The sequence below is a fragment of the Triturus cristatus genome, chromosome 10 (assembly GCF_964204655.1).
Source record: "Triturus cristatus chromosome 10, aTriCri1.1, whole genome shotgun sequence".
In the NCBI taxonomy this organism is placed as follows: Eukaryota; Metazoa; Chordata; class Amphibia; order Caudata; family Salamandridae; genus Triturus; species Triturus cristatus.
The window spans coordinates 1,241,274,917-1,241,302,651 of record NC_140593.1 but is presented as its reverse complement, the minus strand read 5'-3'; the positions used below and the strand labels follow the sequence as shown (position 1 = coordinate 1,241,302,651).

The 27,735-nt window shown below is 50.3% G+C and overlaps 1 protein-coding gene across 5 annotated transcripts in view; it reads left to right on the top strand.

Annotated features, from left to right (window-relative positions):
* The window catches only part of CACNA1F (calcium voltage-gated channel subunit alpha1 F), a 562,890-nt gene that overhangs the window by 201,142 nt on the left and 334,013 nt on the right, over window positions 1-27,735 (top strand). For all 5 annotated transcript variants that reach the window (XM_085629889.1, XM_085629888.1, XM_085629886.1 and 2 more), the window contains 3 exons: window positions 2,645-2,805; window positions 7,844-8,069; window positions 9,572-9,779. In XM_085629889.1, the coding sequence (XP_085486015.1) occupies window positions 2,645-2,805; window positions 7,844-8,069; window positions 9,572-9,779 (595 nt within the window). The remainder of the gene's footprint in view (window positions 1-2,644; window positions 2,806-7,843; window positions 8,070-9,571; window positions 9,780-27,735) is intronic.

Below are 27,735 nucleotides of genomic sequence, written 5' to 3'. Positions count from 1 at the left end.
TTCCGTTGTTGTGTCCCTTTGCATGCTGCTTGTGGAGGGTGGTTGATGCTGTCCCTTCCCATTGTTGTGTCCCTTTGCATGCTGCTTGTGGAGGGTGGTTCTTTCTTTGCATGCTGCTTGTGGGAGGGGTGGTTGATGCTGTCCGTTCCCGTTGTTGTGTTTCTTTGCATGCTGCTTGTGGAGGGTGCTTGATGCTGTCCCTTCCCGTTGTTGTGTTCCTTTTCATGCTGCTTGTGGGAGGGTGGTTGTTGCTGTCCCTTCCCGTTGTTGTGTTCCTTCGCATGCTGCTTGTGGAGGGTGGTTGATTCTGTCCCTTCCCGTAGTTGTGTTCCTTCGCATGCTGCTTGGGGAGGGTGGTTGATGCTGTCCCTTCCTATTGTTGTGTTCCTTTGCATGCTGCTTGTGGAGGGTGGTTGATTCTGTCCCTTCTCGTTGTTGTGTTTCTTTGCATGCTGCTTGTGGGAGGGGTGGTTGATGCTGTCCCTTCCCGTTGTTGTGTCCCTTCGCATGCTGCTTGTGGAGGGTGGTTGATTCTGTCCCTTCCCGTTGTTGTGTTCCTTTGCATGCTGCTTGTGGAAGGGTGTTTTATGCTGTCCCATCCCGTTGTTGTGTCCCTTTGCATGCTGCTTGTGGAGGGTGGTAGATGCTGTCCCTTCCCGTTGTTGTGTTCCTTCGCATTCTGCTTGTGGGAGGGTGGTTGATGCTGTCCCTTCCCGTTGTTGTGTCCCTTTGCATACTGCTTGTGGGAGGGTGGTTCATGCTGTCCCTTCCCGTTGTTGTGTCCCTTCGCATGCTGCTTGTGAAGGGTGGTTCATGCTGTCCCTTCCCACCAGAATGTGCTACGCTGTGATGGGGCACTGTACCAGGCCCTCCTAGCCACCATTCCATTCCTAGTCCTGTCCTAAACCCACCGTTCTCTTTTCACCTCAGTATCTTCCACTCTCTCTCCCCTCAATAAGCCCCCTTGATTCCCGTTGATCTGCCCTTCTCTGGATCGTCCCTTCTGGGACCCCCTGATCTGCCTCTCTTTGTCCCTTAGACATGACCCTCTGTGAACCCTGGATTGTCTCGTCACTGACCCTTCAAAGATCCCCCCCTTCTGCTGTCTGAATCTGCCTCTGTGTGTCCCTCGGTCTTCCCCATATGACCTTCTGACCTGCCTTGCTTTGCACTACTAGAGCTTCTCCTCTCTGGACCCTGCAGCATCAGTTCTTTGCCCCATGGATCTGCCCCTCTCTAATCTCCTGCATCTACTCTTCTCAGATGCCCACATTCTTCTCACCTATGTCTGACCCGTTGACCTCCCTGCCCCCTTGGAACTGCCCCACTCTAACCTCCTGCATCCACTCTTCTCAGATGCCCTAACACCACATTCTTCTCACCTATGTCTGACCCGTGGAGGGACACCTCTCTGCCCCCTTAGAGCTGCCCCACTCTGACCTCCTAAATCTCTCCTCATACACCCCTGACGTTGCCACCCCATCTCAACTATGGGTGTTCCTTTCTTTGCCCCCCCCCCCGGAATGTCCCGCTCTGACACCTCAATCTTCTAATTTCAGACTTGCTGACTTGAATCCGTGTGCATCCGTATTTGTACCTCTCTAACCCCTTTGATTTGTCCCTCTTTGACTCGTATATGATCCTCTCTCTAGCCCTGTCAGATTAGCTTCTCTGTCCTTCTCTGCCCTTTCAGCTTGCTTCGCTTTGCCTCCTGAATTAGCTGATCTTTGACCCCATAGACCTGACACTGACCTGCCTCTGCCTGAGTCTCTAAACATGGCCCTCTCTCACACCTCCTGGATCTGTCTTCAATGACCTCTGGACATGCCATCCTTTCACCTTTTGATTCTACCTTGTGTAAGCTCCACAGATCCACCCCTGGCATATCTCTGGGGTCTACAGTCTGTGTCCCCTAGATCCACCTGTCGTTGAACCTCTGGATCCGCCATCCTTTGACAATTTGAATCTGCCTTGTCTAACCTCCACAAATCCACCTCCTGCATACCTCCGGGGTCTACCATCCGTGAACTCTGGATCCACCTGTCCTTGAACCTCTGGATCCACCTGTCCTTGAACCTCTGGATCCACCTGTCCTTGAACCTCTGGTCCCAGCTGTCATTGAACCTCTGGATCCGCCGTCTTTGAACCTCTGGATCCGCCATCCTTTGACCTTTTGAATCTGCCTTGTCTAACCTTCACAAATCCACCGCTTGCATACCTCTGGAGTCTACCATCCGTGTCCCTTGGATCCACCTGTCCTTGAACCTCTGGATCCACATATCCTTGAATCTCTGGATCCACCTGTCCTTGAACCTCTGGAATCCGCCGTCCTTTAACCTTTTGAATCTTCCTTGTCTAACCTCCACAAATCCAACTCTTGCATACCTCTGGGGTCTACCATCCGTGTCCCCTGGATCCACCTGTCCTTGAACCTCTGGATCCACCTGTCCTTGAACCTCTGGATCCACCTGTCCTTGAACCTCTGGATCCACCTGTCCTTGAAGCTCTGGATCCACCTTTCCTTGAACCTCTAGATCCGCCGTTCTTTGGCCCTGTCCTTGATTGTGGCCCCTCGATGTGTGCCCTCTGATGTCCAGAGTACACCCTTCTAACCCATTGTGTTTAATCCTTCCCATCGGTTCAGCCGGAAGGTGAAGCGATGGAACCGGGCCTTTCGACGGAAGTGCCGGGTGGCAGTGAAGTCGGTGACCTTCTATTGGATCGTCCTCATCCTGGTGTTCCTCAATACCCTCACCATCGCATCGGAGCACTACCTGCAGCCGGACTGGCTGACTGAGATCCAAGGTGAGCCCAGCACCAGTGTCCGTGCAGCTCTTCTCCGCTCTCTCTGGGTGGGTTTCTTTCTCCCTAAATGTGGGTGGGCAGGTGGGCGTGTCTTCCTGTCGAATGATGGCTTGAATAGCGAGACGATGATTATATCTCTGCAAAGAGGTGGAGAGGGATGGATCTAAAGCAGATTTTTCAACAGCTGCACTGTGTTGAGATTAAAAATAATAAGGGTATTGTTTCCTCTCAGGCGGTATTAGTGTTAGTGCAGGACCCCACTAATAAGTGCCTTGAGTCCCTTAGGTTTCAGGCGCTTTGTAGTTCTAGTTATTTAGGTAGTCTCACTAGACAAAGCTGTTCACAAAATAAACCAATAATAGCTTATTCAAGATAAACCCAACAAGGGGGAAGTCAAAGATTACTGTGCTGCAAAAATACTTTCTTGTAGCAGTGCATGAAAAAAAGTCAGTGGACAATAGAAAAGTATTTGATAACTGATTAAATGTCTTTGGGGGCCCTAAGTAGGCAAAGGTTGTTTTGCTGAAACAGACTGGGAAGGGGCCTATTTGCTACACAAAAATGTATGGGTGTGCAGTAAAATTAACTATGAACTTAGTCACTCATCTATTGAAGAGGTCTTCCATCAGCCAACAAAGGAGTCGTCAGATCAGCGTGCCATGCTCCAGGCCTCGTTGATTGAGAGTGTACCAACTAGCTTTTGGACTTTGTAGGTTTGCAGGGGGGGACTCTGTCAGCGCAGTCTGTGATCCAGGTGAAGTTCTGGACCGCCTGTTTGAGATTGGTTGAGGTTTGATGGCAGAAGGTGTTGAGAGCGTTGGCCCATTGGCTCTCTGAGATCGTGTTGCAATCATGGTGTGACATGCTGGGCGGCTCTCTATGGTGCTGGGGAATCCCGAGATTGTGAAGTGGACGATGGCGTGGTTGAGCTCGCTGACATGGCTGTACTTGATTCTATCGCTTGCCTTGAAGATTAGGTTGAGTGTGTGTCCTGAGATGGCTGTAGGGTTGGTGACCAGTTGGGTGAGGCCAATGTTGCTCATGCTTTCGAAGAAGTTTGCAGTGCTGGTATCATTGGGGTAATCGAGGTAAAAATTGAGGTCGAGGAGGAAGATGTAGGTTTTCTGAGTCAATGGCGTTTAGAGCGATGAAATCGGGAATGGTGTTGCAGAAGCTGTGGCAAGGTTCTGGAGGTCTGTAGACAAGGATGCCGTCTTATGGTGGTTTTGCTGTTAGTTTGGAGCTTGAAGTTGAGGTGTACCATGATCGGGGTGACATCTTCTGCGATGGTGGTGCAGAGGATGGTTTCTTGCAAAAGATGGTGGTTCCCCTCTGTGTTTGTTGATGCGGTCTCTGTGTGCAATCTTGTTGCCTTCGGGTGTGGCTGAGGCGATGTTGGATGCGGATGCAGGGTTGAGCTAGGTCTTAGTGAGGAAGATAAAGTCGGGGTAAGTAAGGTGATGATTCCCAAAACTCTGTGGTGTGCTTACAGAGAGATCGTGCATTGAGCAGGTGGCAGTGGAGATGGTCTGCGGTAGTTGTGGTAGGCGTGGTTGTGGTCACTGTGCATGCTGGATCTCTGATGTTGCAGGAGAAGAGGCAGGCCTGACAGGTGAAAGGTCCTATTGTGGAACAGAGAGAGGTGCAGCAGCAGTTGCTGTTGCCAGGCGTGACCCGTCCAATAAAGAGCGGTGCGGCCGCGTGGGGGAGAAAATCACACCCCCAGCCCCCCAACCTGGCCACAGTGCTCTTACCTGCACAGGTCGAGGCTGGTTGTTGCGGAGTCCTGGGTCCAGGGCTTGGAGCTCGGCGGAGGTGCATCTGTGGGTAGTTGTCGGGCCAGGGGTCCTGGCGTTCGGTGCGGCCGGCAGCACGTCTGCGCTGTGGCCTCTATAAGTAATCCTGGGAGGTGCTAGTGGAAGGGCACAAAGTGGGAAAAGAACATCGGGAGCAGAGAGCAACAATACAACAGTGAAAGTAAGCAGCAGGAAAATACAAAATAAAACAATACAGAAAAAAGTTACAAGCAGTTGCGCACTATGGCAGTCACTGGTACAAAATGAGCGATCAACAACAGTGGGGAAGCGGCACGCGGTGGAAGGGAGTGAAGAAGATTCTGGAGACGATGGTGCCATTGGACGGGCTGATAACCCAGTTGACCTATATGTAGAACGCCTCAATGATGACCCGATTAAGGGTATTTCCTTCTCTTTGCAAAGCCAAGTTCATTCATACCATTGAGAAGATCTTCATTGGTAATATTGTCAACCACATGATTTTAAACATTAAATTCAGTGCTATGTGGAGGATAGCTCCGTTGAGGCCAGTTACCAAGAGCCGCCCATGATGCTGCTGGTGAGGCACTCTTATATGTGAGCTTTCCACCAGCGCTGCAATCCCAGATCTGCAGCTGCAGCAACGTCTTCCGTAGTTGCCAAAGGTGTCAACGTCACCGCCACAGCTGCAACAACCTCCATCCTGACCCCAGGAACCATGACCTCAACTCCCATCCCCTCTACCTTCACCTCTGGAACTTCAGACGAGTCCTGACCTAGGAGGATGAAGATGTGGTTGATTAAGAAGGGGAGATCCTTGGCGCGACCCTTCTCCATGACAGAAGAGGCAACCCTCCCCACCAAGGATTCTCTGCCTCATGATTTAGCGAAAGTTAACTCCCCCATCGAGAGGACATATGAGAAATTTGTTGTTTCCTTAAAAATACATCATGAAGAGTGTTTTATATGATTTCAGGGATCCTGCCAGAAAGACATCGAAAGCCATCGCCTTATTCACTCAGGTCTGGTTGAAGGGAAGAAGCTGTTGCAGACACCGGTCCGCGTCCTGGCTACGGGGCTGCATTTGGAGAGAACATACAGGGGTTGGGAAACACTGCTGCCTGTTTATCGGGCCTTCCCAAAGCAGATTCTATTGTCATTTCAGACACTTTCTTAATCCATGGTCTCTATATATGGCTGCACTAGATAGAGAAGAGTGATGTATGGATGCATTCGGACAGCCAGTGTCTTCTTTAGCAGCCAGTTGAGTCCATCGAATCCAGTGGGGTCATTCCATCCAGTTTACTCAGAAACGCCTTCCTTTGTTACCTCAGCTTGGCTCTCTTCAACATCTTCAAGAACTGAAGACAGGCATGGTGGCAAAGGGGGCCCACAAACCAGTCCCCAAATCCTTGCAAAACAAAGGTTGTATTAAGAATTCATCATCGTGAAAAAGAAAAGATCCTGATCGTGGTGACCACTTTTAAATATACGTTGTCTCAGCAAGTGTCTCAAAGATCTGTCATTCTGGAGTGTCGCCCGTCAAGAGATCCTTTTAACCCTGCCGAGATTTGATATGTGACACTGTTGGATTTGTAGGAAGCCTACTTTCATACGTCTGTTCGTCACAAGCATCAAAAGTCTGTGTCCAAGTAGCTGCATGCCATTACCAACATCTTTCTCTCCTCGCTTTCAAATCCCCCCCCACATCTTTTTGAATTGTATGGCTCTGATGGCTGCCCACCTTCACCGCCATGGTCATCGAATGCTCCCTTATCGGGACGATTGACTTTTGGAAGGGAGGACACAGTCCAAGGCAGCAGCCTCCACCAAAGCCTGTCTAAACATTTATACAGAATCAGACTGATGAAGCAGAAAAGTGTACTCTGACGAGCAGAGTGCAGGTCTTGGACACCATAGATGAGATCCTCCCCTGAGCACACCTCCTCCCACCAGCCTCCTGCACAGTGCTCCTCTGAATCCCCGTTCGATGTCCAACATTCTACTGATATTCATGATGTCATTAGTAAAATCAGTATTTTTCTTCTAATTTGGGTTTGTAGTTGATCAATGAATCCAGGTTCACAGACCATTTGCTGGACTAATGGCCCAATATCTCTAATATGAAAGACAGCTCACACAAACGTCAAGCCCTCCTGGACACTTTCCGGCGCTGATTTCTCCAAACCCGCTGAGTGGATTTACACCGAATCAAGCAAAGGCGCTCCCGCTTCCTAGTGTAAAGCTCTACTTTCGTGCCATGTTTGGTGTAGTTCTGTTTAGCTGTATATTTCCTGTAGCCAAAAATCCTATTGGAGTTAAAATTGGAAATGCACGTCGCTTTTTGTTTTTACCCTTGCGTCCCGTGTTTTGCCCGTTGCATGACAGATCTGCATAAAGTTTGAGCACCTGTTCCAACGCCCCCTTGTCATAGGCAAGAGAGATCGAGCGTAGCCTTGAACATGATATTGACTAATAATAATAACCAGACTTCACAATTGTGTTGTTTTACATCATTGGTCTTATTTTCAAATTTAATGGTGTTAAATTTACGATTAATGATGAACAGCAGAATCAGCCCTTGTGGGATACTAACCTGTGACCAGCAGTCGCAGCAGATGTCATCAGCAATGTCAACCAACAACCTAGAGGAAGGGGGTGGGCTAATCTTCCTCCTCAGCCTAGAGTCCATCCCCTGCAGGGTGTTTGGTAAAGATGCTCAGAAATTGATTGTATTCCTTTTTGTCCTGATCCATACACCCCCATTCTCTAATAGCCTCCTGATCCCTGGGCCTTTAGTTCCTGGATGTCTCTCATGCCTCCTTCTCCACAGGTCTCCAGTTCCTGGGTCTTACTAAGAGCTTCCTGGTCCATATGCCCTCAGTTCTCCGATCTCTCTAATACCTTCCTGATTCAAGGGCCTTCAGTTCCTGAGTCCTTCACTCAACCTCCTAATCCATGGCCCCTTAGTTCTTGGGTCTTCCTGATACATGGGCTTTCAGTTCTTCGGTCTGTCCAATAGATTCCTGTTCAAGGGGCCCTCAGTTCTTGAGTCCGTAATCACTTCCTGATCCACGCGTCCTCAGTTCTTGAGTCTAAGAGCTCCTTCATCCATTGCTATCACTTCATGGGTCTCTCTGACTTTCCTGATCCATGGGCACTTAGTTCTCCGGTCTCTCTATCAGCATAGACCCTGAGTTAAGGGGTCTCTTTAATAGCTTCCTGAGTCCTCAATTTATCTGACTTACCTTTCTTTTCGTCAGGTTACGCAAACAAGGTGCTGCTGTCGCTGTTCACGCTGGAGATGCTGCTGAAGATGTTCAGTCTGGGCCTTCAAGCATACTTTGTCTCCTTCTTTAACCGCTTCGACTGCTTCGTGGTCTGTGGGGGAATCCTGGAGACTGTCTTGGTGGAATTTGAGGTCATGTTCCCACTCGGCATCTCAGTGCTGCGCTGTGTCAGGCTACTCAGGATCTTCAAGGTCACCAGGTGAGACTTCCACCAACACTTCCTGCCTCCACCTCATCTCTTCATGTGGCCCATCTCCGCACCCTACCTTTACCAAACCTTTCTGCTTTCCCTGCCTCCACCAGCACTCCCTGCAGCTGATGCCTCCACCAGCGCTCCCTGCTGCTCATGCCTCCACCAGCGCTCCCTGCTGCTCATGCCTCTACCAGCGCTCCCTGCAGCTGATGCCTCCACCACCACTTCCTGCTGCTCATACCCCCACCAGCGCTCCCTGCTGCTCATGCCCCTACCGGCGCTCCCTGCTGCTCATACCCCCACCGGCACTCCCTGCTGCCCGTGCCCCCACCGGCACTCCCTGCTGCTCGTGCCCCCACCGGCACTCCCTGCTGCTCGTGCCCCCACCGGCACTCCCTGCTGCTCGTGCCTCCACTGGCGCTCCCTGCTGCTCATGCTCCCACCTGCGCTCCCTGCTGCTTATACCCCCACCGGCGTTCCCTGCTGCTCATGCCACCACCTGCGCTCCCTGCTGCTCATGCCTCCATCAGCGCTCCCTGCTGCTCATGCCTCCCCCAGCGTTCCCTGCTGCTCATGCCCCCACATGCGCTCCCTGCTGCTCATACCCCCACCGGCGCTCCCTGCTGCTCATGCCCCCACCGGCGCTCCCTGCTGCTCATGCCCCCACCGGTGCTACCTGCTACTCATGCCTCCACCGGCACTCCCTGCTGTTCACGCCTCTCCCAGCGCTCCCTGCTGCTCAATCCCCCACCGGTGCTCATGCCTCCAGCGGCGCTCCCTGCTGCTCATGCCTCCAGCGGCGCTCCCTGCTGGTCATGCCTCCACCGGTGCTTCCTGCTGCTCATACCTCCACCGGCGCTCCCTGCTGCTCATGCCTCCACCAGCGCTCCCTGCTGCTCATGCCTCCAGCGGGGCTCCCAGCTGTTCATGCCTCCACCAGCGCTCCCTGCTGCTCATGCCTCCAGCGGGGCTTCCTGCTGCTCAACCTCCACCGGCGCTCCCTCCTGCTCATGCCTCCACCAGCGCTCCCTGCTGCTCATGCCTCCAGCGGGGCTCCCAGCTGTTCATGCCTCCACCAGCGCTCCCTGCTGCTCATGCCTCCAGCGGGGCTCCCTGCTGCTCATGCCTCCACTGGCGCTCCCTGCTGCTCAACTTCCACCGGTGCTCCCTCCTGCTCATGCCTTCACCAGTGCTCCCTGCTGCTCGTGCCTCCACCGGCGCTCCCTCCGGCTCATGCCTCCACCAGTGCTCCCTGCTGCTCATGCCTCCACTGGCGCTTCCTGCTGCTCATGCCTCCAGCGGGGCTCCCTGCTGCTCATGCCTCCACCAGCGCTCCCTGCTTTTCCAGATCCTGCCCCCTCCAGCACTTCCTGCTTCTCCTGGCTCTACCCCTGTCAGCACCTCTCTTTCTCTGTTTGTCCTCCTCTCTTTCCCTCTGTCCTGGCTCACCTATCGGTCTATGTACATCCCTCCACCATTCACTTTCCTCTCTCTCTCGTCACCTGCAGGCACTGGGCGTCCCTAAGCAACCTAGTGGCCTCTTTGCTGAACTCCATGAAGTCCATTGCGTCGCTGCTGCTGCTGCTGTTCCTGTTCATCATCATCTTCTCGCTTCTGGGCATGCAGGTCTTCGGGGGCAAGTTCAACTTCGATGAGACCCAAACCAAGCGCAGCACCTTCGACACCTTCCCACAGGCTCTGCTCACGGTCTTCCAGGTATGGCCTGCTCTTCCCCTGTTCTGCAAGGAGTCTTTGTGGAGTAACAACAGTGGACACAACACTTGACAAAAACAGCAAGCGTCGGTCAGCGCGGATCTTTCATAGATTCGCATGCTTGAATCATCTCCGTCATCATAGTGGGAGTCCCTCGGTATCCTTATAAAAGCAGTAGTTAACACTACCATAAGCTGCCATGCAATTAACAGTCACTGCAATACCCTATCTACTTTCTGTTTTAAAAAAGAACCAAACTTAAGTAATAGCCAATCAGGTGACAGCAATCTGTAGAACACTTTCAAAAGAGGCTGAGTTCCTCAGATTTTTTACCACACGTATTATGACAGGGAGTCTCCCTGAGCTTTGCTCAGTTTTTTCTTTCAAAACTACCAGATATCTTCTAGAACATGTTGGATTCCTCATAGAAAGGTCTCTTCAGGTCGTGTGGAACATGCAATTAGAAGAGGTCCATGCTGAAGATCCCCATAAGAACTGTATGTTCGAGGCATATGAGCTGCAGATCACACACTTAGGATAGTAGATCGCCATCTGGTGTTGGGCTCGGATGCTTGCAGGTTGTTGTTGTCTTCGGAAGAAGTCTTTGGTCACGAGATAGGTGACTCCTCCCTTGGACTACAGTGCGCATGGGCATCCACTCCATCCTCAGATTGTTTTTTTCCGCCATTGGGTTCGGATGTAACTTTTCCAACTCTGGTTGAAAATCTCAAATACAAGCTTTTCAAAGCGAAAAAACTTCTACAACTACATCACCTTCACTCGACATCGAATTCATCGGCTCGATTCCCGGACGTCGACGCGGGCTGCTGGGCCTATCCACGCCGTGAGGCCTACGGCTCATGGAAAGGACGCCGTTTAAAAAATGCCCCCAGTGTGGAGCAAAATTTCCGCACAGTGACCATCACAAAGTCTGCAACCTGTGCCTATTACCAGAACACGACGAAGCCAGCTGTCCAGCCTGCACAGCATTTCGATCCAAAAAGACCATTCGGGATCGAAAAGCTCGACGCCATATCATGGCACACAGATCAGCCCCGGAACCAGTAAACATCTTCGATGAGGGTCCCGATGTCCCGGAAGAGGATTCCGAGGAACTTCAAATCATCTCAGAAGCAGACGACTCAGACGACCCCATTACTCCGGGGCAACGCGTGAGTACCACTACCCCTGCCCCAACCCCTCCAAAACCAAAGACATTGGTCAAGACTTCACCAGCTGGCCTTAGTCGAGACCGAAAACATCCTTCAGAAGCCCGCCTCCGGGCTCAGCTCTGAAGAAACATAAGCCTTCCGGTGGCTCGGGCCCGAGTAAGCCGCATGTCATTGTACTCCCGGCACCTTCGGCACCGAAGACAAAAGACCTCTCTGCACCGAAATCGGATCCGACACCTTCGGCATCGAAAACATCGAGGCCCATAGATAAACCGGCAGCGAAAGTTCCCAAGCCGAAAGACTCAACTTCGGCACCGAAACTTTCATCGGCACCGAAAACACCGGCTAAGGACTATAATAATCTCCTAAAGCTAAAGACTCTACCGATCACCCAAAACCTCGATCGGAACCGAAAAAATCGGCGCCAAAATCTGTTCCTGAAGAACAAGAACTTTTCCATCCAGATCCAACACAAAAAAGGATCTATATTAATCCAAAGACTGGACATGTCACTGCAGTGCCATGTAAGAAACAGAAACTGGACAAAACACCTGCCCCAGTTCCTATAAAAGAGAAGGACTCGGCAACGTCACCTATTCCTCCTTCCTCTCCCATACGACCGTCTACCCCACCCCCTCTGCCTCAATCAATCAATTAAGAACATTTATAAAGCGCGCTACTCATCCGCGAGGGTCTCAAGGCGCTGGGGGGGGGGGGGGGAGCCGCTACTGCTCGAAGAGCCAGGTCTTGAGGTGCTTCCTGAAGGAGAGATGGTCCTGGGTCAGACGTAGGTGGGTGGGGAGGGAGTTCCATGTCTTGGCCGCCAGGTAGGAGAAGGAACTTCCTCCGGCGTTGGTTCTGCGAATCCGTGGGACGGTGGCGAGGGCGAGGCTGGTGGAGCGGAGCTGGCGGGTAGGTGTGTAGAACGTGAGGCGGGTGTTGAGGTATTCAGGGCCCATGTCGTGGAGAGCCTTGTGTGCATGGGTGAGGAGTCTGAACGTGATCCTCTTGCTAACGGGAAGCCAGTGCAGGTCTCTCAGGTGAGCAGAGATGTGGCTGTGTTGGGGAATGTCCAGGATGAGGCGTGCCGATGCATTCTGTATGCGCTGGAGTCTTTTCTGTAGTTTGGCGATGGTCCCAGCGTAGAGGGCGTTCCCGTAGTCCAGTCGGCTGGTGACGAGGGCCTGGGTGACCGTCTTCCTGGTTCCAGTGGGGATCCAGAGGAAGATCTTTCTGAGCATGCGGAGGGTGTTGAAGCAGGAGGAAGTAACAGCGTTGACTTGCTTGGTCATCGTGAGGGAGAAGTCAAGGATGAAGCCCAGGTTGCGTGCGTGGTCCGTGGTCTTGGGGGCAGTGCCCAGGGCCGGGGGCCACCAGGAGTCGTCCCAGGCGGAGGGGGATGGTCCGAGGATGAGGACTTCCGTCTTGTCTGAGTTCAGTTTCAGACGGCTGAGCTTCATCCATTCTGCGACGTCTTTCATTCCTTCCTGGAGGCTGGCTCTGGCGGTGGCGGGGTCGTTGGTGAGGGAGAGGATCAGTTGGGTGTCGTCGGCATAGGAGATGATGTTGAGGTTGTGTTTGCGTGTGATGGCTGCGAGGGGGCTCATGTAGACATTGAAGAGGGTAGGGCTGAGCGAGGATCCTTGGGGTACGCCGCAGATGATCTTGGTGGCCGCTGCGCGGAAGGGCGGGAGACGGACTCTCTGAGTTCTGTCGGAGAGAAAGGAGGTGATCCATTCCAGGGCCTTACCTTGGATCCCGGCGAGGTGGAGGCGGGTTATCAGGGTGCAGTGGCAGACAGTGTCGAATGCGGCCGACAGGTCTAGGAGGATGAGGGCGGCAGTCTCACTGTTGTCAAGCAGGTTCCTGATGTCGTCGGTGGCTGCGATGAGGGCGGTCTCGGTGCTATGGTTTGCTCGGAATCCGGACTGTGATGGGTCGAGGGAGCTGTTCGACTCGAGGAAGGTGGTCAGCTGCTTGTTGATGGTTTTCTCGATGACTTTGGCGGGGAAAGGGAGGAGCGAGATGGGGCGGAAGTTCTTGAGGTCTGTGGGGTCCGCAGTGGGTTTCTTCAGGAGGGCGCTGATCTCCGCATGCTTCCAGCTCTCCGGGAATGTGGCGGATGTGAAGGAGTTGTTAATGATGTCCCGGAGTTGGGGTGCGATGGTGGAGTCGGCTTTGTTAAAGATGTGGTGTGGGCAGGGGTCGGCTGGGGAGCCGGAGTGGATGGTGTTCATCATGGGGGTGGTGTCATCCGTGCTGACGGGGTTCCAGGTGCAGAGGGTGGTGGTGGGGGCGTTGGTTCGGTGGCTGGGTGCGTAGTCTGAGCGCCGAAGCTGTTGTGTATATCGGCGATCTTGCGGTGGAAGAACGTGGCGAGTGAGTCGCAGAGGTCTTGCGATGGCGTGATGTCGTTGTTGCTGGCGCCGGGGTTGGAGAGCTCTTTGACGATGCTGAAGAGTTCCTTGCTGTTGTGGGCATTGTTGTCCAGTCGGTCTCTGAAAGAGGTTTTTTTGGTGGTGCAGATGAGTTGGTGGTGTTTGCGGGTGGCGTTCTTGAGGGCTGTCATGTTTTCTGTTGATTGGTCGTGGCGCCAGGCTTTTTCGAGGGTGGCAGGATTTCTTGGAGTCCTTGAGATCATCGGTGAACCATGAGGCTTTCTTGCTGTCGGGGTTGCTTGGAGGGTTTTTCAGTGGTGCAAAGGCGTCAGCGCAGTTAGTGATCCACTGCGTGAGGTTGCGGGCTGCTTCGTTGGGGTCTGTAGTGTTGGCGGGTTGGTTTTGGCTCAGGGAGGTGGTGAGCTGGTCGGTGGTGATCTTGCTCCAGCATCTACGCGGAGCTCGTTGCGGGCGGTGGTGAGTCGTGGTTTTCCTGAAGTTGAAGTGGACGCAGCTGTGATCGGCCCAGTGAAGGCCGGTGGTGTGGCTGAAGGAGATGTGGTTGCTGGAGGAGAAGATGGGATCAAGCGTGTGGCCGGCGTGGTGGGTGGGGGTGTTGACCAGTTGCTTGAGTCCGAGGTTGGCGAGGTTGTCTAGCAGGGTGGTGGTGTTGTTGTCCTTGCAGTTTTCCAGGTGGAAGTTGAGGTCCCCTAGGAGGATGTAGTCGGAGGAGGCGAGGGCGAGCGGACTGATGCAGTCTGCAATGGCTTCGCTGAATTGTGTGCGTGGTCCTGGGGGTCTGTAGATGAGAGTACCTCTGAGGGTGGTCTTGGGGTCGGTGTGTATCTGGAAGTGAAGGAGCTCGGCGGCGGTGAGGGTGTCGTCGGTGTTGGTCGTGATGCGGATGGTGTTTCTGTAGACAATGGCGATGCCGCCTCTGGTTCGGTTGACGCGGTCCCTCCGGGTGAACTTATAGCCGTCCGGGATGGCTATGGCGATGTCGGGCGCTGAGGAGGCGTGCATCCAGGTTTCCGTGAGGAAGGCGACGTCCGGCGCTGTTGTGTCGAGGAGGTCCCACAGTTCGACGGTGTGCTTGTGGACGTAGCGGGTGTTGAGCAGGATGCACTTGAGGTGATTGTTGTTGGCGCCTGTTCTGGCAGGCGCGGTGCAGGTTCGGAGGCAGGTGAGTTTGCAGGCTTGGCAGCTGAAGGGTCCGTGGGTGCGCTTCGGGGTGGCTTGGTAGCAGTCGGGTGGTCGTCCGGTGTTGAGTGCGTTGAGGGCAGCGGAGTCGTATCTCAGTCGGGTGCGGCGGGGGCCAGGGGTTCTGGCGCTGGGCGCGGTCCAGGCACAGACGGGCTTGCCTTAGGCGCGCCTTAGGCGCGCCAGCGGCGCGCCCGCTGCACACGTCTGCTGCGCGACCTCCATATGAGGGGCTGTGGGAGGGAGGAGCAGCTTGGAGGCAGGAGCGGGGTGGCGAATGGGGGACAGCGGGGGGCGGGGCCGCAGGGACGCAGCGGCGGGAATGGACAAGAGGCAAGCGTGAATAGGGGCACAGAGGGCACAAGATGGCAGCAACGGATAAAAGGGCACAAATGGCACAAAAGGCAGCAACGATAAAAGGGAAGGGACACAGAAACCAAAACGGGGTAGGGGGGCACAAAGGTCACAACAAAGGCAACAGTAAGTGCGGCGAGGGATACAGAAGGCAGAAAACGGAATGCACAACAATGGCGAACTTACAGCAGGCAGGAGCAGGCGGTCTGACCAGCCAGTAGCGGGGGCAGCGTCACAGGAGGACCGTGTGGCGGCTGGGGGGGCGACCTACTTGAGGACAGGGTCAAAGGTCGCTCCCTTCACCGCTGCGCGGCCTCCATATGAGGGGCTGTGTGAGGGAGGAGCAGCTGGGAGGCGGGAGCGGGGTGGCGAATGGGACAGCGGGGGGCGGGGCCGCAGGGATGCAGCGGCGGGAATGGACAAGAGGCAAGCGTGAATAGGGGCACAGAGGGCACAAGATGGCAGCAACGGATAAAAGGGCACAAATGGCACAAAAGGCAGCAACGATAATAGGGAAGGGACAGAGAAACCAAAACGGGGTAGGGGGGCACAAAGGTCACAACAAAGGCAACAGTAAGTGCGGCGAGGGATACAGAAGGCAGAAAACGGAATGCACAACAATGGCGAACTTACAGAAGGCAGGAGCAGGCGGTCTGACCAGCCAGTAGCGGGGGTAGCGTCACAGGAGGACCGTGTGGCGGCTGGGGGGGCGGCTGGGGGGGCGACCTACCTGAGGACAGGGTCACACCACCCTTACCTCTACCATCTCCATCACATACACCACCTCCACAGGATGATGATGATGACCTAGGGGGAGGGGGTGATCCTTATAATACTAATGATCCGTTCACAAATCCAGATACCGCACCATTGGATGATTGGGCATACCCTCTACCAGATATACCTGACCCTACACCATATCCCTCCAAACCATCACCTCCAGATGACCACCTGGGGTTTGGACAACTAGTAAACAGAGCAGCACTTTACCATGGCGTCACCATGCACTCCGATGCACCCGAGGAAGACTTCCTCTTAGACACTTTTGAACAGTCTCAGAAGTCGGTACACATTTTACCTATGCTTAAAGGGGTCATAAAACACAGCCCAGAAGTATTTAAAGACCCCGTCCGTGCCAGGGTGCTTAACACAAGAATTGAGAAAAAATATAGACCTGCCCCAGAAGATCCTTGTTACATCAAAGGACAGCTCCCTCTGGATTCTTTGGTCGTTTCCAACGCAAGGAAACACGCCAACTCCCAAACCACGGGAGATACACCACCCCCCGACAAAGAATCCAAACTATTAGAAGCCTCGGGCAAACGAGTAGCAGCACAGGCTGCTAATCATTGGCGTATTGCCAACACCCAAGCCCTACTAGCACGCTATGACAGGGCTCACTACGATCAGTTGGAGAATCTGCTACAACACCTGCCAGACTAATACAAGCCCCAGGCAAATGACCTTATACAGGAGGGAAAACTCATCTCAAATGCGTCAATTAAATGTGCTCTTGACGCCGCAGACACTGCCTCTCGAGCACTAAACACAAGTGTACTCCTTAGACGCCATGCCTGGCTACGCATTTCAGGCTTTAAGCCAGAAGTACAAAGTACCATACTTAGCCAACATTTTAACCAAGAACAACTGTTTGGGCCAGCAGTTGACACTGCACTTGAAAAAATGAAAAAAGACACCGAGACTGCTAAGTCCATGGGAGTATTGCAGTCTCCACAACCACGTGGCTCCTTTCGACGCTCCTTCTACAGAGGAGCCTCCAAGAATATGGGAGCAGACACCTCCTCTACGTTCAAAACCTCTCAACAAACATCCCCCAGAAGAGGATATTTTAGAGGAGGATATAGAGGAAACAACACCAAGGGAAGAGGTCGAGGCAGTACCAACACTCGTACCTCCCCCGCCACAAAACAGTGACTTTCCTCCACTCCCCCCAGACCATTCCACTCCAGTCGGGGGAAGACTCAAACAGTTCCTACCTGTCTGGAACTCCATCACAACAGACAAGTGGGTAAATCAAATTATCCAGTATGGTTACTGCCTGGAACTCACCACTACCCGCCCACACATACCACCCAAACAGCGTTCCACGTCACCAGACCATCTTACACTCCTCAAACAAGAAGTTCTCTCATTGCTTCAAAAACACGCAATAGAACCAGTTCCCTTACAACATCAGGGTACAGGGGTATACTCACTGTACTTCCTAATCCCCAAAAAGGACGAGACTCTAAGACCAATACTCGACCTCAGACTCCTAAATCTGTACATAAACTCAGATCATTTCCATATGATCACTCTTCAACAAGTGCTCCCACTACTACAACAAGGCGAATTCCTTGCCACACTAGATCTCAAGGACGCTTATTTCCACATTCCCATACATCCTGCTCACAGGAAGTACCTAAGGTTTGTGGTGGACTGACAACAATATCAGTTTACAGTCCTTCCATTCGCGGTAACAACTGCGCCCAGAGTATTCACCAAATGTCTAGCAGTAGTAGCAGCGCATCTCAGAGGACAACAAATTCATGTCTTCCCGCATCTAGACGACTAGCTAATAAAAGCCAACTCATTCAACAAATGCGTTCTACACACTCACCGAACTATTCAAATCTTACACAACTTGGGATTCACAATAAAGTACCCCAAATCTTATCTCCAACCCTCACACATACATCAATATCTGGGAGCCACCATAAACACCTCCAAAGCCCTAGCATATCCCAGCCCAGCCAGGATAGCCAAAATACAAGCTCTGATCGCAAAATTCCAAATCCAACACTCTTCCAGCAAGAGTGTTCATGCAACTCATAGGCATGATGGCGTCATGCATCTTCATTGTGCTTAATGCAAGACTTCAAATGCGTCCCTTGCAAGAATGTCTAGCACGTCAGTGAAACCAGGCTCAAGGGCAACTGGCAGATCTGGTGTTGGTGGACAGCCGCTCACATCGCTCTCTAAAATGGTGGAACACAATAAACCTGTCCAAAGGGCTGCCGTTCTTAGAGCCTCTTCCACAAATAGTGCTAACAACGGACGCATCACTCACGGGATGCGGAGCCCATCTCCTAACACACACCACTCAGGGCACATGGACCCCTCAACAGAAAGGGCTCCATATCAATTACCTGGAGCAACTGGCAGTATTCCTAGCACTAAAATCATTCCAACTACATCTCCAGAACAAAACTGTTCTCATCCGGACGGACAACATGGCAGCCATGTATTATATACAAAAACAAGGAGGCACACATTCTCTCCAACTGTCCCAGCTCGCACAGAACATTTGGAGATGGGCCATTCCCCAGACCATATACCTGCTTGCAGAACACCTTCCAGGGGCTCACAATCAGATTGCCAACCTGTTAAGTCGACAGACTCAACAGATCCACGAATGGGAATTACACCCACAAGTCCTACTCCCATTCTTCCAAAAATGGGGCCAACCAGACATAGATCTGTGCGCCACACACGAAAACGCAAAATGCCCAACCTTCACCGCCAGGTTTCCCCACCCACAGTCCAAGGGCAATGCGATATGGAGGAACTGGTCAGGCAGATTTGCGTACGCTTTTCCGCCTCTCCCACTCATTCCATTCGTGGTACGCAAGCTCAGGCAACAGTCTCTCAAACTGATCCTAGTAGCTCCCACATGGGCACGCCAGCCCTGGTTCACAACGCTACTGGAACTCTCTCTAGTTCCACACCAAAAACTGCGCCTCTCCCCGTCCCTATTAACCCAGAACCATGGAGAAATCAAACACCCAGATCCAGGTCAACTGAATCTAGCGATCTGGCTCCTGAAGTCGTAGAGTTCGGTTACCTCAACCTACCACCAGACTGTATGAATATTATAAAAGAGGCCAGACGACCTACCACTAGAGCCGGCTACGCTGCAAAATGGAAAAGATTTGCCATTTACTGCACTAACAATGATATACGCCCACTGGATGCATCCATACAGAACATCATTTGCTACTTACTACACTTGCAAAGATGTAATCTGGCATACTCATCCATACGTCTCCACCTAGCAGCATTAGCAGCCTACTTACAAAATCGACAACACTTGTCACTCTTTAGAGTACCTGCGATCAAAGCCTTCATGGAAGGCCTTAAGAGGATTATTCTTCCCAGATTACCACCCTCTCCAGTGTGGAATCTAAACATTGTTCTCACTAGGCTCATGGGTCCCCCTCTTGAACCTCTGCATAATTGCGAACTACAGTTCCTCACATGGAAAGTGGCTTTCCTTATTGCTATCACCTCCCTTAGACGGGTAAGTGAGATCCAGGCTTTAACCATACAAGAACAATTCCTACAATTACACCGCAACAAAGTGGTTCTTAGAACAAATCCAAAATTCCTGCCAAAAGTCATATCTCCGTTCCATCTTAACCAATCAGTTGAGCTACCAGTGTTCTTCCCAAATCCGGACTCGGTAGCTGAAAGAGCTCTTCATACCTTAGACGTTAAAAGAGCCCTTCTCTACTACATTGACAGAACCAAACCATTCCTCAAAACCAAACAATTGTTTGTTGCTTTCTCTCCACCACATAAAGGCAACCCCATTTCCAAATATGGTATAGCCAGGTGGATAGTTAAATGTATCCAAATATGCTACCACAAGGCTAAACGCACACTAACAGATCCCCTAGAGCGCATTCCACACGCAAAATAGGGGCTTCCATGGCATTCTTAGGAAACATTCCCTTAGAAGATATTTGTAAGGCAGCCACATGGTCTACAACACACACCTTCACTAAACATTACTGTGTTGACGTGCAAGCAAAACAACAAGCTTCTGTGGGTCAGGTTGTCCTTAAAACTTTATTCCAAACTGCTGCAACTGATACAGGTGACCACCGCTAGGGGAGACACTGCTATATAGTCTATCCTAAGTGTGTAATCTGCAGCTCATATGCCTCGAACGGAATATGCTACTTACCAGTATGCATCTGTTCTTGGCATGTAGAGCTGCAGAGCCACGCACGCCCACCCACCTCCCCGGGACCTGTATCTGTTCCAGCATAGTCTTACTTAGACATTACACATGGACATCTCTCTCTCTTTTTACAAACTCCATCATTTCTCATCATGGCGAAAAACAATCTGAGGATGGAGTGGATGCCCATGCGCACTGTAGTCCAAGGGAGGAGTCACCTATCTCGTGACCAAAGACTTCTTCCGAAGACAACAACAACCTGCAAGCATCCGAGTCCAACACCAGATGGCGATCTACTATCCTAAGTGTGTGGCTCTGCAGCTCTACATGCCAAGAACAGATGCATACTGGTAAGTAGCATATTCCTTACTGTTTGTACCCCCAAAATAAGGTAAAGGACTGCAAGATTTGTAGAACTTTCTCAACGAAAACCCTTAAAGATAGAGAGGGTAGGTTGTTGATTTGGCTGCAGAGACTTACACGTAAATCTGATGTTGTCTCTAATTATGAGGGAAGTTCTGCCTCACACACCTCTCTGGAAAAATCTAAAAGGAGAGTGATCACAAGAGTCTAAAAAATCCCGTCATGAAGCAGCAGGTCCCTCACAAAAAGGAAAACATCTATTTGCAGCTGAGAAGAAAGCCCATCTTACCTCAAAACATAAGCAACCCTCTTCAGAACCATCTATGAAGATTACAGTCTATAAAAAGCTTGTGTCATCGATGGCACCATCCTCTGTGTTCCCGTTGACGCAGAAATCACCACTGGGGCATGTTACCCCTCCATTGCAGTCGACGATCTTGTCGTTGAAAAAAATCATCATCGACGAAGGTCTCTGATGCGCCGTCGACGGCGGCTCCAATGATGATGCCTGTAGTAGCAGCGAAGGTACCCTCACTGCCGCCGACTTCCTCATCAACGATGTTTTCTCATTCGATGACGACTTCCTCATTGGCGTCTACATCCTTGTCGATGACGTTTGTTCCATCGACTACCGCAAAAACGACAACAGTATCTGCATCGATGGCGATGGCGACTATAATTTCGTCATCAGTTCCCATTATGAGCTTGTCGGTGACACAGACACCAGTGTCGTCGATGAATCTGATGATGCTGCATACGACACTGAGCCTCAAACGACTGTCGATGTTACAACTTACACCTCTATATTCATCAAAGACGTTCTCGCCGACGACACCGTTAACAAGGCATTTTCTTCAGAATCCTTCACTGATTTTGCCTTTACCTCCTTCAACATTCTTGCATTCTGATGAAGATGACATGTTTGGCACTGCTCACAGTCCTTCTCAGCTTCATGACAAGTATTAGGGTGATGATGAAGAGGACTATGAGGGTTATTATCAGCAGGACTTTCACACTCCACATGCAAAGATGCAATACATAGAACTTGTTCGCAAACCCATGGTCCACCCTCCTGTGGCATTAGTTCAAGAATTGCAAGACATGTTGCAGGATTATCGTACTCATTTTCCTTCATCGACAAGTGCTCCCCCACCTCCGTCTCCACCTCCACCAGCATCTCCACCACGCATGTCGGAGTCTTCGCCTAGGATATCACCAGCAATAGATAGTGTTCTACCTCTGCAACAGCATGACACCTTTGATGATGGAAATGTAGAGGAAGGTGAACTTCAAGGTACAAGGCCAGCTGGGAACGAGTGGGAAGATTTCATAATCTTAACACCTGGTTCCCCATCTCCTCAGACAGTAGATTCTCTGCCGGGGGACTTGGACGGTTTGCATGCATTGATGGAGAGGGCAGCTTCTTGCTTTCAGTTACCGATGACAGTCAAGCAGTTTGACTGCTTTCTTTACGATTTTAAAGACCAATCTCAGAAAACTGTGAGGGCAATCCCTATGATAGACCATATGTGGGAGGAAGGTGTGAACGTCATGAGAACGTCTGCTACAGTGATCGCAGTTTTGCCTAGAATAGAACAAAAAGCCAAGGATCCTGGTGATGTGCCAGCTTGTCTGGTAGGACACCCAAAACCAGACTCAGCAATAACTCAAGCTGCACAATGAAGGTCAAGGATACTTCAGCGCCAATCACCGCTCCACCTTATAAAGAAGGGAGGTGCCTTGATAACATTGGCAAGGGATTTACCACCATCTCAGGCACCACTGTGCACGTGGCCAAGGCGCTAGCGATATTAGGCAGATACGACCACCAAATGTAGACAACAGACCAGAGGTGGGAAAGATTCTTCTAGAAGGCGAAAGATCGGCCTCAGAGATCATTGATCCGTCCATGAATGTGGCTTCCCTGGCCTTTTGTCAAGCCGTCGGAGCAGCCATCCTTAGACGTCAAGGTTGGTTGAGGGCAAAAACCTTTCGCCCTGAGGTGCAAAGTAAAGTCCTAGAAATGCCTTTTGATGGTAATGCGCTTTTTGTAAGCACATTGATGACGCCTTACAGGCCATTAAGGCAGACACCGAGACTGTTAAAGCTTTGTGCACACTCCAATACAGGAAGACCCTCTTTCATGGAGCCCCTGGTAGAGGAACCTATTCATTTCATGGGGGTTACCAGAAATACCAACATCAGACCTATCACTTATTTCACCCGTCCTACCAACATCAACAGACATATCGTGCACCACCACAGGCTTCATTCTCCAGGCAACCCAAACGTAAACAACCTGTACAGTCCAGGGATACTGTTAGGAAACAGTGATGATGTCCCGCCACCTGCTGCACTCTCCCATATCATTCCAGCCAGAGGAGCTTGCCTCTCACACTATTTCAGTCCATGGCAAAAAATGACCACAGACACATTGGTCCTGGAGATAATAGAGTATGGCCACACCCTGGTGTTTGTCACAGCACCACCTCCTCATCTACCACAAAAATCTCTGCCATCCCATCATCAGTTACTCAGGAAGGAGACGTTTGTCAGTCAGTCAAAATTACTTTATTCGGCTCGTATCAAGAACCATAAAAGTGCAAAACATCACGTATATATACAATAAATAACATTTAAAATAAGCATTTACAAATGGTTTTAAAACAATACTAAAAATAAGACTTGGTCAAATTTAATCAAAATTCACAATTAATTATAGACAACACTATGACCACTTGATTTTTTTCCTTAATCTCATCGCAATAGCCCAAAAATTTGCTATGTTAAAAATCTCCCAAGTAGTACCTAGCAGCTGGAGATACAAAAGAGCAGGTTTGACTTGTCTGAATCCTTTGTTCTTGATAAGTGGGATGATGAACTTTTTGCGGAGAGGGGATAAATGTTTACAAAAAAAGAGAAAGTGAGCAGTATCCTTAAGGGAGAATCTGTCGCAAGAACAGATCTCCAGGTCCCCGTCCTTCACCCAACCATCAGAATCAGTGAGCAAAAGATGGTATTTGTTCAGTCTAAACCTGGTCAATAAAAAGCGATGATTCATGTTATTCACTATGGTCAAGTAGGGTTCTATGCTGCCTGTTGTTATTAATAACTGATGGGCCTTTACTGTAGTTTTTATTAACTCCTTTTCTTCTCTAGCTAAGGATGTTCTATGTTTATGTATATCTTTTACCCATTTTATGTCTCCCTTTGATAAATTATTAGGGTTATCAAATATGTCTGGGCGACCTATTTCGTCACTTAGGTTCTTAACATAGCGCAGCCAAGGAATAGCCTTTCCGAACTCGAGCGATAAACAATCTTTTATAATTACACGATTTAACTCAAGTTCCGGATTTAGCCAGATTGATAACCATTTTAATAGGGGGGCTAATGCTATCCGGTCAGTTAAATAACCAACCCCACATTCTTGATGGACAATGTAACCGGAGGTTGCCTGGGGAAGTGATAGAATAGATTTAAGGAACTTGTCCTCTACCACCTGAAGTTCCTTTACATTTTTAAATCCCCACAGGTCCGCACCATACATGGCTATAGAGATACATTTGGCTGCGTAAATATTCAATATAGCTTGCATGGGTTTCACCCCCAGTTTACGAGCAAAGTCCAACACGCCTATGATTGATCTGGCAAAGGCATTTCGTTTTGCAGCTAATTGAGGGGCCCAAGATGACTTATCATCAAAAATGACCCCAAAGTATGGAAAACTGGTGATTCTAGATAAGACATGGCCCTCACAAAGCATAGTCTTGGTTTTCTTGGGTTTACAACCTACTGTCATAACATGAGATAGGGCAAAATTCACGCTTAAATCAAGTCTTCATAAAATCAGCAAATGTATCTAAAAGACTTTGAAGCCCTACTGCCGTACGCGCTAACAGTGCAGCATCGTCTGCATATAATAATGCAGGAATGTGGTACTTCCCTGCCCTAGGAATATCCTTACATGTCTCAGTTAAGGCAGTGGCTAGGTCGTTAATGTAAAGTGTAAAAAGCAGGGGAGCTAAGATACAGCCCTGCCTGACACCATTAGAGATTCCGATCTTGCCAGTACAGTTGCCCAAACGGTCGAATCTAACAGTAGCAGAAAGATCTCTGTGAAGATCTGCTAAGAAATAGACAAGGTTTTCATCTACTCCATACTTGAGAAGAAGTTCCCACAATTTCGACCGATTCACTCGGTCGAAGGCCGAGGATAAGTCCATAAAGGCAAGATATAACGTCCCTTTCCTAGCTATGGTATATTTACCTATTAAAAGGTAAAGATTCAGGCTTTGGTCTATGGTGCCCCGACCCTTTCGGAACCCATATTGTAGGCACGAAAGGGTGTTGGTATCCTCCAACCATTCTGTTATTTTGCCCAAGACTACTCGCCCCAGGACTTTTACTGCGGAATCGATAAGGGAGATAGGGCGGTAACAACAAGGGTCCCCTCTATGACGTTTGTCATGCTAGAAGACGGAGCCATAGAAAGAGTACCGCGCTTTCGAAGGGGAATGGGCTTCTAATCTCGCTTTTTTCTTGTGAAGAAGAAATTAGGAGACTGGTGTCCCATTCTGGACCTCAGAAAGCAAATATCTACAGAAAAAATCCTCCCGCATAGTAACTCTCCAGGAGATATTGCAGCTTCTGGACCAATTGGATTTTCTGGCCAGCCTCGATATACAGGATGCATATTTCTATATTCCTACCCATCCCAAACATCGAAGGTTTCTCCGTTTCATTGTGGCAGGCGCGCACTCTCAGTTCATTTGGCGTCCGCTCAGCTCCTCGGGTATTTACCAAATGTCTTGCTCCCGTGGCAGCACACCTACGATTATAAGGCCTGCAGATTTTCCCGTATCTCGACGATTGGCTAGTGAACGCTCCTTCTCTTCACTGGGCTTTGGAGGCCATATTCATCTGCCTGCAACTGTTTCGCTCTCTAGGGCTTGCAATCAACTACCAAAAATCCATTCTCACACCTTCTCAATGGATAACTTTTCTTGGAGCGATGTTGGATACCCTCCAAAACAAGAAAGGCAAAACACCTTTCTATCTCTGGTTCACAGTCTATCCAAAAAAGAGTTTCCTCGGCCATTCTCATGGTGCCCCACGCATGTCTCAGGATGAGACCTTTCCAGGTGCAGTTGGACAGGCAATGGCTTCAGGTGACCGGATCATTAGAGGACATTATTCAGATCACTCCGATCATGATAAAAGCGCTTCCTTGGTGACAGTCCGCCAGCAATCTCTCTGTGGGCCTGACATTCCTTCTCCACTTCCAGAGTTCATTCTGACCACAGATGTTTCATTGGAAGGCTGGGGGCCCACCTTCAAGACCTTCAAGTAAGTGGCAAACGGAGTCTTTGGGGACTCAATCAGTTAATTCTCGGCTCCATCTTCCAGAAATGGAGAACACCCAACTCAGACCTCTTTGCATCTCAGGAGAACCGGAAATGCCCTTTCTTCGCCAGCTGGGAACCTCAGAAAGGGTCGTGGGGAAATGGGTTTTCGATATGATGGTCAGGAATATTTGCCTACTCTTTTTCCCCATGCCCTCTCATTTCCAGGGTTCTAATGAAGATGAAAAGATGACCGTGCCGGCTGATCCTCATGGCTCCACGTTGACCCCGCCAGCATTGGTTCACGGAGCTACTCCTACTCTCAGAGTCCAAGCCTTATCTCCTTCCAGTGCTAACAGCTCTACTGACGATGAGCAAGGGACACATTCTGCACCTACATCAAGCCTCTCTTCAGTTGCATGCTTGGCACCTGAATCCAATGAATTCAAAGATGTAGACATCCCCCAGGACTGTAGGGATGTTTTGTCCAGGGCTAGAGCTGAGTCCTTAAGCAAATATGTAAAACACAAGGCGGTAGCTGTTCCTAAAGGAATAATGCCATATGGTGGGTGGTTCCCATTCAGGAATTGATGTTAGAGTAGGGGGGAGTTCCCTTATTTGGAAGTGTTACCCTCACACACCTGTGAAGATGTCCTGCTTCATCATTGGGCAGTTTTGCTTCTCGTGGGCTCGGAGCTACAATACCCCACAGGCCTCGCGAGAAGGCTCTCTGGCGAAAATCTTTTAAAGTAAAAAAACTCTGTAATGGTGAGTGCAAGTGTGTGGAGCTGGTGAATTGGTGGGTTAAAAATACTGCGGTGGTCCCCAATAAAAGAAGATTTCTATTCCTGGGTCCACCTGGTAAGGTTAAAACAGAAGCCAAACTGTTACTTCTCAACAATGAGGAAACAGAGTTTAGTCAGAGGTGCATGTGAAGTGAATTGGGTCGTCACGTTTCACGCCCTATAGGTCCAAAAGGGATCCATGGCATTTCATTAGCACCGGGTATAGGGTAATAAAAATAAAAACGAAAATCTATCCCTGCCCAAATTCAGGAGAGGGCTACTCAGGTAGTGGGTGTCAATAGATTACCCACCTGTGTCCAAGTCAGGGTAAGACTTGTGAATTAGGTGCAACAAAAAGCATAGATGGTCAGTCACCTAATAAATATATATATATGTATCCACCTGAAAGAGAAGGGGGAAAAAATTAGGTATAAATAGAGCCACCACAAGAAATGTGACATGGCGAAACAATATCGGCACGTGATGTAAAAGACATGCTTGAGGTGCAGTATGGAGACTATATCAATGCTGCGTGTCACTCATTTAAAAAATCAAATGTGAGTGACAGGCGTTCACGTGCCTAAAGAAACGTATCATTAGCAGGACCACAAGGAGTCATCCAACATAACAAACACATAAATATATAAGTAGGTTTAACGTGTTGATAAACATCCGTGACTTAAGAGGGATATGTTGCTTACCCTCTTTAAGGAAAGGAAATAGCCTCTTAGGTAAGAGGAGGCATTCGCTGTCTGAGATCTGCAGGATAGGGGAATAGAAGAGGCTCAGAGATAAAATTATGGAATCAGGCGGTTGAGGAAAGACCTGGCCGCTCGTCATAGCGTACTCACAGTTATCTCTTGTAGCGTTCTGCATTGTCACCTACCCCCGTCTGCTCACCCGGAAGGACCGGCTCCTCGGACCAGCGCTGTTAGCCAGTGAGCCGGCCCTGCATACCACGTGACCCAGAATCCACCAATAAAACATACAGAATAAAATGGAAGCGTTTTTGTTCTTGGTGCCTTCGGAACGATATCCACCCTATTCTCTTGTTTTCAGAACAGGTTTTGCCTTATCTACTCTCTTTATCAAAGTCAGGACTGGCGTACGTATCAGTGAGAGTCCACCTTGCAGCCATATCCCGTTATAGACGCACTTTTGATGCTTCTCCCGTCTGTTTCTCTCCCATCAACAAGCAATTCATGGAATGATTATTCAGAACTTTTCCTCCCATTCGATTTCCTCCGCCAGAATGGCGTCTCAATGTGGTCCCATCTCTACTAATGAAACCACCATTTGGACCAATTCACAAAATTAAGCTCAGGTTTCTCACATGGAAAGTGGCATTGCTTCAGGCTCTTACCTCCGCAAGGAGAGTGAGTGAAGTCCAAACTTT